At 41.6% G+C, this 12,147-nt stretch overlaps 1 protein-coding gene across 2 annotated transcripts in view; it reads left to right on the top strand.

Moving 5' to 3' along the window:
- Nucleotides 1–12,147, top strand: part of STIM2 (stromal interaction molecule 2) — a 119,054-nt gene that overhangs the window by 88,033 nt on the left and 18,874 nt on the right. For both annotated transcript variants that reach the window (XM_083159176.1, XM_083159258.1), the window contains exons 4-6: nt 9,376–9,487; nt 10,925–11,040; nt 11,125–11,302. In XM_083159176.1, the coding sequence (XP_083015302.1) occupies nt 9,376–9,487; nt 10,925–11,040; nt 11,125–11,302 (406 nt within the window). The remainder of the gene's footprint in view (nt 1–9,375; nt 9,488–10,924; nt 11,041–11,124; nt 11,303–12,147) is intronic.

The raw sequence follows: 12,147 nt of genomic DNA, 5'->3' as shown, positions 1-12,147 counted from the left end.
TGTTTATGGCTTTGATAGGTGTTCCCATATCTGCAATACAGGTGTTCCTGTTGGTGTTCTTTTCCAATAGTTTTGTTCCTGCTCACTGTCTGTGTTTGCAGCTTGGATTTTCTTAAGGAGGCCACACACGCACCGATGCAGGCGGTGCGATGCTGTACGATGGGGTGCGCACTCCCGCGGCACCTCATCGTACAGTACAAAAAGTATGTGCTGCACATACTTTTTGTACTAGCTTTTTCTAGCACAGCATCGCATCGCATGCACATCGTATGCACAAGGCATACGATGCGATGCTATGTGTGCTAGTTAAGCCCACAACGCACGCCGGGATCGGTGCGTGTGTGGGCTGCATAAGAACTTTTTGGGTTAGATGTATGAAGCAGAGGTGAGGGAGAAGCCGTGATAAAGTGCCTGGTACTTTATCACCGGCCAATAAGCTCCTGGCTGTTAAGTTACAGGCTGGGTTTAAAAAGGAACTGTTAGAAGCTGATTGGCTGGTGATAAATTACCAGTCACTTTATCACTTCTCCCTTATCACTGCATCACCTAGATTTCTTATACTCCTTTAGTCTTGAACAGGTTTGACAGTGTAACTATGTATTTTCTCTAGTATTATTTTGTTCCAGTTTCTCATGTAGAGCATTGAGGGCACAGGCAGACACATGCGTACTTTTTTAGCCTGGTGTTCTGTTAATGGCCCATCTTTCATCAGACTTTCTCCAAACAATATCTGTTTTGTACAATGTAAATAGAATTACCATAATGAGCAGGGAAAGGGTGGGATGAAGAAGTATTGGGGGGGGGGGGGTGTTCTTCTTTTTTAGACTAAATATTAGTCTGCTCTAAAAGAAACCTATGTAAAGTGAATATTGACTGTATATTTATGCTATGTATTTGTGCGTATTGCTCGCATATGTAAAATGCTTTATTTAATACTACATACAAGGTTTCATGTGAAAACATGCTATGTGCTACAGCATAGTTTAATGAGCAACAAATAACAAATGTATTATGGACAAATAGAAGGGTGTTGAACGAACATGCGGTGAATATTTACTGTTAAGAACAGCTGTATATTTTGTGCAGTGACTGAAACGAGAGTACGTAGCAAAGCAACACCCTCAGAGGCGGTACTTCTGCATGTAGAGCTGACAGGATTGTTTGAACATGGGTACACACCGCAGTTTTGGTCTGGTTTTGCCAGTTGGGTGGCTGTTAAGCAGCACATGAGATGCAAGCGAGCAAGGTCAACTGTTTGTTGTTTTTCGCTAACGATCCTGTATAGAGTCATCGTACGCACCTATACAATCCAACAACGATTATACAGGTGCACCTAGCTTGTTTGACGCATTTAGTCTTACAGACTATGCCTATACCAGAGTGTATGCATCGCATATACGATCAAACAAGGACACATCTGTATTTAGACTTGCTTAACAAAGAACATTATAGATTTTCATCATAGTAGTGAAAACATAACAGAAAAATACAGTTTGTAGAAACCCCTTCAGCAGCTTTGTGTGTAGGAGTTTATCCTCTTAGATCGTATTAGATAAATGTTGGCTCCATCCTTACAACACTGCCTCAGTCCATTCCTGATTGAAGAGATTTGTTTATGCACAGATTTCTACACACACTCCCCCCACCCTCAATCTCCGAGGTCTTAAGGTCTGGACTTAGCCATTACAAAGCCTTGATTCACTCACGCTCACTTGTAGATTTCCTCGCATACTTGGGATCATTGTAGTATTTTGGCCAAGCTTCAGTTGCCAGACAGATGGCCTCACATTATACTGTAGGATATTCTGGTGTCAGAAGTTCATGATGATCTGAATGTTTGTGAGGTTCTGTGGCTTAGAAATCAGATTACATTTTCATATGGCCCAGTGTTCCCCCTATGCTTGGTATTCGGTACTTGTGGTTATTTTGCTGTGTTTTTGTTTTCTCGAAGTATGGTGGTGTACTCTTACACCAGTGTACATTATTTTTGTTCAAATGCAGTTTTGTATATCGGAACTTTGACACTGGTTTCCTATGTAGTCTTACACATAGTAACTTGAGAGAGTAAAGTTAAATTTTTTTTTTTACTATTTTTGGAAAGATTATTGGCAAAACAAGAAGCACAAAGTATTTCTTTGAGGTGTTGACAAGGGAAAAAATGGTTAGCTGCTGTTTCTTGACCATTCATTAAAAGAAAATTATTTTTTCCATTTGCTTTACGAAAAAAAGATTTTTATTTTTTGGGGGGGATACCGCCTGAAGAAAAATCAGTGAGATTGAGCACTTATGTTGGAGAATGGAACCAGCACATGCTTAATAATGCATAGACAAGTGAATCATTTTAATTGGGTTAGTAGCTCGGAGGTAGAGATCCTAAAAATGTGTTATGTTGGGGGATTTATCTGAAGACTAAGGAGCTTATATACTCGCAATCTATATCCCCCCTCAAACCAGAATGCTCCAGACCGAGCTGTGAAATGGTAATGTAGGTATGACTGTATGTTATTGTCTCTGGAATGAATGTTTGTGAATTCCGTTAAGAGCTATTTCCTATCGGGTACAGGCCCCAGGAATTTTTTTTTGCTTTCTGGAGCCGGATGCATATGGGGGAACAGCTGATAATAGAGGCTGGTGGCTTCCCCTGGCAAGTTTGACGACGGTGCACTAGTGTTTGGAGATGACATCATCTCTATGCATCTTATGCTCCATTTCTGTGAATGTCTCGGTTTCCTTGACCTGGCTTACCCGTTCATACTGCACCATGGCTCGGGCTAAACTAGTGTTCAACCCTGCTCGCTAACTGTGTTTATATGCCCAGTCGCTCGACCTGGGTTTTTTCCACTGTGCCCTTTTAGAGTAAATCCCAGAGGTCTGCACGTTCACATGCAATAAATTGGATTATTGCTGGTAGTCTGAAAGAAGTATTAACTAGTTATTTGTGGCTTAAGATGAAAATAGAGTTCCGCTTGTTCTTGTTTTTTTTTTTTTTGCAGGTTGACATCAACAAAAACAAAGAATAAATGAATGTGCTCTAGTCAAGAAAGCAATAAGGAATTACGTACACGATGAAAGAAAAAACATGTTTTCAAAATATACTGAAGCTACGGCTTGTTAGGTGTTATTCTCCAAAATGTTCTAAATATTAATCTGGATAAATATTTTACAATGAGCGATTGTAGTAACACTTCAGCTGCTATATCTGGGCAAGCCGTGGCATGTCTGTGTGTGATTATGTTTTACACCAAGAAGGGAATAACATTTTTGGGTCTATTTAGTTTCCCCTTTCCCCCATTCCTCGCAGATGGGTATTCCACTGTGTTGGACCACCCACCGTATTAGTCTCCCAGGCTGACATCAGTGGACCCGTTAAGGGGTGGTTGGCTCGGTTATGGTAACTCACCAGGTGTTCCAGATCTGGTATGCATAAGTAATTGGACACTATGCAGCTTTTTTCGACTGAGCTGCCCAATTATAAGAGGCATACTGTAATTGTTCAGTGCGATGGAAAGTTTTCTGATCCTGAATCCTGCATGGACTCCTGGCTCTCTTATTTAAAGGTTTGTTAGTGGCACACATGGAGGGACCACCGCCATATAAATCTTTTTGGATACAGTAACAACGCACATATGGTGCTGTTTCAAATTTAATTTCACTGGGGATTCCATTGGGTGGTCTACGTATATAAATTGCATTGAAATAATTAGGGGAAGTGAGGGTAATAAATGGCCTATGTTCTATCTACAAATACTTGGCCAGCCTAATGGCCCTCTTGCACCGAATTAAAGTTTGACCTGATTTTCCCTGAAGTCAGCAGTTTCCCGGAAGGGCTACATATGATTTGGCACTTAATGTGCCATTTTGTACATGTGATAAAGGAGTCCTGGGGAGCTGCCAGTGGGGATCAGGCTGAGGTAGAAGATGCCAGAGCTGGGGGGAAGATTAGGGGGGGTTCTTGGAGGCACAGAGCGGGGAAGAGCACCTCTCCTGCCTGTTGCTTCCCCGCTCTGCATATTAGAGGTTTGTGCCAGCAGAGTGGCATCGCTTACACACATATATGGCCCTAATTAGATACGATATATCGCGGGTGCTAAATGATGCCACTGATGGGTCCGATTCGATAGATCATACATGTATAATGGTAGATATAAGAGAATATTTATTGGCTCATGCCAGGCTTATGTCATGTCTGCCCCAGTAATGTATATGCCAAGCTAATATCTGCGCCAGTAGAAGCGGTGGGACTGAAATCTCGGCATCGATCCGGCAATTAGAAACTTGACAGCGGCACCCTTATTGTCAAAATCCCTACAGATCCAGGTAAATATTTTAACCTTTACCCACCCCTGCCCGTAGCCCAACCCGGACTCACCCCTTCCGCAGATTTTAGGCAGTAGCGATGGATGGTTAGTTTCTCCTTGGCTTATGCAGCAGCTCTCCATACTTGGTAATGTCATTTTCTGAACCCCCGCAGAGAATGCATAGTGAATCAGATTCTTATGAGCTTGAAGCCGGATCTCTGTTTGTCTACCAGACTTTCATATGCTTCTCCAGTAGAAGAAATGCTCAGTATAAGAAAATAGTTCTCGCTAGTATTTTGTATCTACAATGTAAGTCTTCCTGCTAGGTATGAGCTATACTTGCTGTCCTGCATTATGACAACGCTAGCCATAGTGACATAATTTGCATAACCATGATTCAGGGTCTCCATCATACATATACAGGGGCTTATATGGAGATACAAGTGGAAGGAGATAATGCACCAGGCAATCAACTCCCAACTGTCTCAAACACAGCTGATTGGATGGTGCATCATCTCCTTCCACTTTATCTCCAGTTTATCTCTTCGTCGGGCTTATTGCATCTGCCCCAATATTCCTAGCTAGGGATGCCAATCCCCAGAAATTTTTTCAATCCCGGAATTCGGGATTGAAAAATGCCCAATCCCGGGATTGGCTTCCCTAATGCAAAAACCAGCCCCGGCCGCCTGCATATTTACTTACAGGTGCGGTGCGGGCAGATGCAGCCTGGGTGTGTAGGTGGGATGATGTAGCCTGGGCGGGCGGACATCGGGCGATGGTCCGGGAAGAGGCGAATCATGCAGGCAGCCTCGGTGGGTGGGTGGGCGGCGGCGGAAGGTCAGCGCGGTGCGCACGGAGTCAGACGCGAGGCGGCTGTTGCAGAGCCGCACTGCCTGGGACGGAAGAAGCCGGGCAGCGTCTGAGCACTAGCTCAGACGCTGCCCGGCATTAGACTGCTCATGCGCAGTCTAATCCCGAAATCCCGGGATTTGAAACCCTGGCGTTTTAGGGGCCAAATCCCAGGATCCCGCCGATCGAGATCCCGGGATTGGCCACACTATTCCTAGCTTACGATGGCAGAAGGAACGTTTCCTGAACCAGTATCCAATATGAAATGTTATATATGGATCAAGAAGATTTTACCAAACTAGAAACAGTGATAACATTTTTGTAGAATTATTGGCGAATTATGAAGTCATTTGGGCTAGTGGATTAATGCAAAGCAGTAATGACAATGCATGTTGCTGTGTGTTTGGATGCATGATATTATCCTTACGAGAAGTTAGTAAAACAAAACAAAAAAAAAAGCTCCATATTGGGGTCAGAAAAGCCTCCGCAGCAAAGGGGTTGTAATGGCAACAGGTGAAAAATGGTAAAAAGGGAGCTAAAGCTGCACAATGCGTTATCTTATGCAAATACAGAGTTGATTATAAACCTATGTATAGACTAGCTTTGTGCTATTTTGGGAAGGTGGATTCATGTGAAGCAATAACCACAAAGCATTGCTGTGTGGTGTTTACAGAAAAGCTTTTAGTTCATTTTCTTGCAATTTAAATAAAAACATTTTGGGACATTTTGGGCAGATTCCCAATTGCTACAGAGCAAATGCATTTGAAAGAACTCACGAACAGGCTGAGTTGGAACAGTACTTATTTTGCATGTGTTTTGTAGGGAATGGGATCGTATTGCCGATGAGTATAAATTCGAGTGAAATTAAGTCGACAACGGTAGCCCGAAAGGATAGGAATACCGAAAATGTATACATCGAACGTACCATGTAGACGAACCAAATAATCTCGAAGCATGGCAGTTCGAAAGGTTAGAATATCGAATGGTTACAGATCGAATTAACCCTATGTCGAACATATAAGGTCGAACGGTAAAGTTGTCGACCGTTGTTATGTAGACTACTCAATTTATCGAAGCTGACAATCAATCGACGTGTACAATGTAGAAGTAATTTTTAGTTATTTATTATCGTACATTACGGGTGCAGCTAGGGAGACGATGGGACCCCCAAGGGTAGAGACTTTGATGGTTGAGGGTGTCATGGGGGGGGGGGGTGGGTGGGTGGGTGCAACACTGGCAGGCCATTGTGGGACTTGTGGTTCCACGGTCAGTGCGGACATTTGACGGCAGGGCGCTAGCTTGCCGTCTGCATAGACGGGGGCTGTGTCAGTTTGGGGATGGAGGATTTAGAAGTAGTTATTTATTATCGTACATTACGGGTGCAGCTAGGGAGACGATGGGACCCCCAAGGGTAGAGACTTTGATGGTTGAGGGTGTCTGAGGGGGGGGTGGGTGCAACACTGGCAGGCCATTGTGGGACTTGTGGTTCAACGGTCAGTGCGGACATTTGACGGCAGGGCGCTAGATGGATCTTGCCGTCTGCATAGACGGGGGGCTGTGTCAGTTTGGGCAGGGCACAGAGACAGCTGAATGTGGCGGTTGTGAGCCACGGTGGGAGAGGGGGCAGGTCTGCACAAAGCAAGAGTGATCGTCGGTATGATGTTCGACGTATTGTTGTTCGACGTATTGTTGTTCGATAAGATAATGATCGAAGTTGTTTGCTTCGATAAAAAGACATTCGAAAAATGAGGTAATCGACTTAAATCAGATCTATGTAAATTGCTTCTATCAAATGTCAATCGATGTAATTTATTTCTAGAGAAAGACATTCGATAGTTAAATATTCGCGTTAAATGTGTTCGATGTAAATAGTTTCGATTTAAATGTTATCGAAGTAAGAAATTTCTATTTAGTTACTTCGATATTATAATGTTCGAGTTGATAGCAATCGAAAAAACCCGTGTTCGACTTTATATATATCGGTATGTTATGTGTTCGGTGAATTGCGGTGTTCAGTGAAGTGGAGTTCGAAGTAGAATGCATCTCGATGTATGCTTGTTCGATGTGATGAATAAGTCGATGTGATTTGATTCGGTGATATGAGTTCGATGTAAATGAATTCGATGTGAAGCTGTTCGCTAAAACGCCCGTATCCCGTTTTGTAGACATTTGAATTGCTTTAAAATCGTCTGTGAAGCAACGCATTTCATATTCCACCTGCGTATCTTTTCACGGAGCACCACTGGGTTTTGTACTTTTTAGAAGTTTGTCTATATTGGGACCATACCTACTGTAGCTCTGTATAGGAATATATAGGGTAATATAGCGATATCTATCTCTTATATCTCGATATAGATGTTTTTTGTATTTTTAGAACACTCCAAATAAAACATCTAGCTATTAATGATTCCTTCTACATTAAGCTTAGCAAGTCTTTTTTTTCTTGACTGTTCACCAGATGAAATATTACTTGCAAACTTGCGTTTACTACTCACTGATTTAGACAATTTAATTTAATACCAGGAGAAAGTCTTATTCCTTATATGGTGCCAGTGCACAAACTCATTAAGCTTTGCTTTCCAGTTTTCTACATATCACATTCCTGATGGAAGCGCTGATAGAGATTTTAACTCTTAATGCAGTTTCTGAAATGTCGCCTTCACAGCGCCTTAACGGGTTTTATGCATAGCCATGCTTGGCCACAGGTGACTTAATTAGTACCTCAGTCAGTTTGATAGAACATCTGTGCTGAGCTATAAGTGTACTATACTGTATTGTTAAGGGGGGCAGGCAGAGGGTAAGAATATTTAACCTGATTTCCTACATCGGGATGCCAGCATTAGTATTCTGACTGGCAGCATCCCCAATGCTGGCAAACGTATTGGCTTGTCCAAGCACAATGCAAATAGAATCCACAGGCTGCGGGCCAAATCACTGTAAGCTGGTAATAGTATAACTATAGGCTTGTACATACTGTATGTTGGTTGCTATGGGCAACTTCACATCTGCAATAAAACTCCCATGTTAGTAAATTTACCCCTAACAGTCCAAATTTATTAGGCTTTAACATGATTTATTTGAAATATTTTAATGAAACCAATTTTAGACATTAAAACCTAATTAAAACCAAATTCAAACTATAGATTGTAAGCTTGCGAGCAGGGCCCTCCTACCTCCAAGTCGGTTTGTTTCTACCCAGTTTGTTTTATGACTGTTGTTTCCAATTGTAAAGCACAACGGAATATGCTGCGCCATATAAGAAACTGTGTAAATAAATAAACATGCAAAAGTAATTTTCAGAGAAATGCAAAAAATTAAGGATTAGTACTCTATGTCACTAGCATTAAACCTTTTGAATAAAAACACTAGTTTAAATGCCTTTTCAGTTCCCTGTCTGTTTCAAATCTTTGAATGAAGTAAACCAAAAGAATGGCAAATACATGAAGATTTACAAATTGTGGGGGAGAAGCTTGATGCTCGGCAGACTTAGCAACTCTTTTATCTGAATCACCTCCCTAATATGTGTGTGATTTACTACATTGGTTCAGCTTCCTTAGATAAAGACCACAAGCAACAATAATGTGGAATAACACCAGGGATTCTTAAAGAAAGGCTTTTAAAGAAGCCATGGTGTCTGTAGTCACAACATATAAAAAAAAAAAAATTATATATATATATATATATATATATATATATATATATATATATATATATATATATATATATATATATATATATATATATATATATATATATATATAGAAAGTTATATTGTATAATTTCACAAATGTAGTTACGTGCATAAATAAACTACGATTACATAGAGATTGTATATCTCATTAAAAGGGATCCTCTAAGCACTGTTGCAAAGCATCCAAAGTGTAAATGATCTGTACAATTCTGTGGTTTTTGTGGCCAAAAATGCTTTTATGCTGTTTCGGTTACTAGTGCGGTAACCCATTAGCAGCTGCGGTACTATTTACTTCCTAATAACGGTACTGGGATTGTTCCACAAAGAAGTAAAACCCTTTGTTTGAAATGTGAATAGCTATGAAAGACTTGATCTATGCCGGCCTGTGGTTATACAGTCACTGACTATATACTTCATACTTCTCAGTAATATTTACATTATCCTATTTATTATTACCCTTCGGATCTGTGCTAATAACTCACTCATAAATCTGTTTGTATAGTACGCCTGCTGTAATAGCTGTTCTTTGTTTTCCAGTTCATAACTGGACGGAAGAGGAGACGTTGCAGTGGCTGTTTGAGTTTGTGGAGCTCCCGCAGTACGAGATGAACTTCCGAAAAAATTCTGTGAGAGGAACTACTCTGCCAAGGTAATGGCCTCTGTTCCTCTGACTAAGTGTTTCACAGAATCCCATCCTACGTGCTGACCTTGAAGCCTGACAGAGTCCCTGTAAGCCCTCACGTATGAAGCTTACTCAATGTGATAGACTCTCTGTCGTTAGCAAACCATTATTTTTAATGCTGAATTTTCTTAAGGCCCTTTGTTAAAGTATACTTGTACCCTGTATATTTATTATTTACAGGTATTTATTTAGCGCACACATATTCTGCAGCGTTTTACAGAGAATATTTGAACATCAGTCCCTGCCTACAATCTATATTCCCTACCACATGTAAACACACACAGACATTGTAGGGGTTTTTTTTTTTTGGGAGCCAATTTACCTACCAGTATATTTTTGGATTGTGGGAGGAAACCGGAGTACATGGGGGAAACCCAAGCAAACATGGGGACCATATACAAACTCCACACATTTAGAGCCATGGTGGGAAATGAACCCATGACCTCAGCGCTGTGAGGCAGTAATGCTAACCATAATACAATCTGTGCTGCTCTGTATATTTTTCAAAAGCAGTAAATGCGGGGTTCCCCACATCCGAAATGCTTGGGATGTGTTTTGGATTTTTATGTATCATGGAATGGAGTGCAGGCATAGGGAGATTTGGCCACCAAAGACTAAAGGAGCCCATACACGGTCCGTTGTGTATGGCTCCGTTCTGTACTATGCGATGCGCGCTCCCGCGCATCACATAGTACGGTACAAAAAGTATGTGCTGCACATACTTTTTGTACTAGGTACACATCGGATCGCAGTGCATGCAGTGTGCAGGGATCCGATCCGATGTGTGCTAATTAAGTCCCAAACGGATCCGTTAAACGGACCGTGTATGGGCTGCTTAAGGCTTGCAGGTGCCAGGTCGGTCACCTGCAGCACCATTGCTGTACGTGTCTTGGTGGCAGAAATCCATAAGTGCTCACCTGGAGGCCGTAGGGATTCAAGCTAGTGGCAAGCTTCCATGCATTGGTGAGGTGCTGGATGAGCACGGAAAAGCCTGGAAGATCAGTTATTTGTGTAATATGTGATGGGCAGCATTAGGAACACACTCTGACCCATTAGGTTGTCTTAAAGTAGGCATCACGGACGGTGTAATGGTTAGCATTACTGCCTCACAGTGCTGAGGTCATGGGTTTGATTCCCACCACGGCCCTGACTGTGCAGAGTTTGTATATTCTCCCCATACTTGCGTGGGTTTCCTCCGGGTACTTCGGTTTCCTCCCACAATCCAAAAATATACCCCCCCCCCACGGATGGATTTCAGTACTTTCTGTTGGAGGTTTTTATGGATTGGAGCTGAAACTCCCCTTTAAAGCACAATTAAGGTTTAAATGACTGCTGTGTAATCAAATTCTATGAAAGATCCACATTGCAATGAAATGTTTTCGCCTTTTTTTTTCCCATGTGCAGAATAGCTGTGAACGAGCCGGCATTTATGATTGGACAACTGAAAATCGTTGATCGAAGTCACAGGCAGAAACTACATCTTAAAGCCTTAGATGTCGTTTTGTTTGGACCATTAACAAGTTAGTATAAGAAGTTGAAGCAGTCCCATGGTGATAAAGCGATGTATCTGTGCTGTATAACCTATGTAAGCATTCTCTTTACAGGACCTCCTCATAACTGGGTGAAAGACTTTGTACTGACCATCTCTATCGTCATTGGCGTCGGCGGGTGCTGGTTTGCCTATACCCAGAACAAGACGTCTAAAGAACATATATCGCAGATGATGAAGGATTTAGAAGGGCTCCACAAAGCTGAAATAAGTCTCTTTGAACTACAGGAAAGGTAGAATCACTATTTATTTATTTGGTGAAATGGGAACATTTTATTTAAAGTTAATAAGCACCTTATTTCTAATATGCTGTTTTTTGTTCTGTCATGTTGGTCCTTTAACATTAGCTAGGGTTACCTATTGCAGTGGTCTTTGGTCCTTGCAGTCACCATATCTTCTATTTGCAAATAAAAACATAGGATTTAAGTAAATAACATATTTGCATTTGTCTAGATTTGCATTTGTGCTCTCTAGCCTTCAGAATGCTACAGATTTGCATCAGTATGTATATTATAAGTCACACGCAGCGTCCAAACCTGACACGTGAGCTCTACACGTGTATATTCAGCTTCCCGGGGGCTTCCCTCACTAATGTCCTCATCATAGGCTGCGGCTATGATAGGTGGAACCCTGCTTTAAGACAGGTAGAGGGGTGTTGTACCTTGCAGGCACCAGATGTGCTTCCTGTACAAGCTGCACACCAGTAGGTTACCCTGTCGGTCGGTGCACCTGGCATCCAGATCTGTTGTAGAACTCTAATGTAAAATCAATTCTAACTTATTTTTCCTTTGTACCAATTTGAAAAAGTAAAATCTGTTTGTAAAGAAAAACAACTTTGATTAGACATGTATACCAGACCTCTAATAAGTAGCTTTATGTATTGTTTTCAATCCGCGCCAATATTGCCCACAGTGGGGCAATATCGGCACTCTCCTATTAAATGCTGCCCTTTCCACCACATTGTAGGCTGCCAGTTTCGTCTTTTTTTAATTTATTTTTTAAGACAAAACTTGTTTATCGGAAACGGCAGTTGATTGTCGAATCCTCCGTTTTTCGCAAATCTGCAGCCGTTTTTTGA

This window comes from Crinia signifera, chromosome 1 (genome assembly GCF_055691185.1).
Source record: "Crinia signifera chromosome 1, ASM5569118v1, whole genome shotgun sequence".
NCBI lineage: Eukaryota > Metazoa > Chordata > Amphibia > Anura > Myobatrachidae > Crinia > Crinia signifera.
This window is presented reverse-complemented; position numbering and strand designations above follow the sequence as displayed.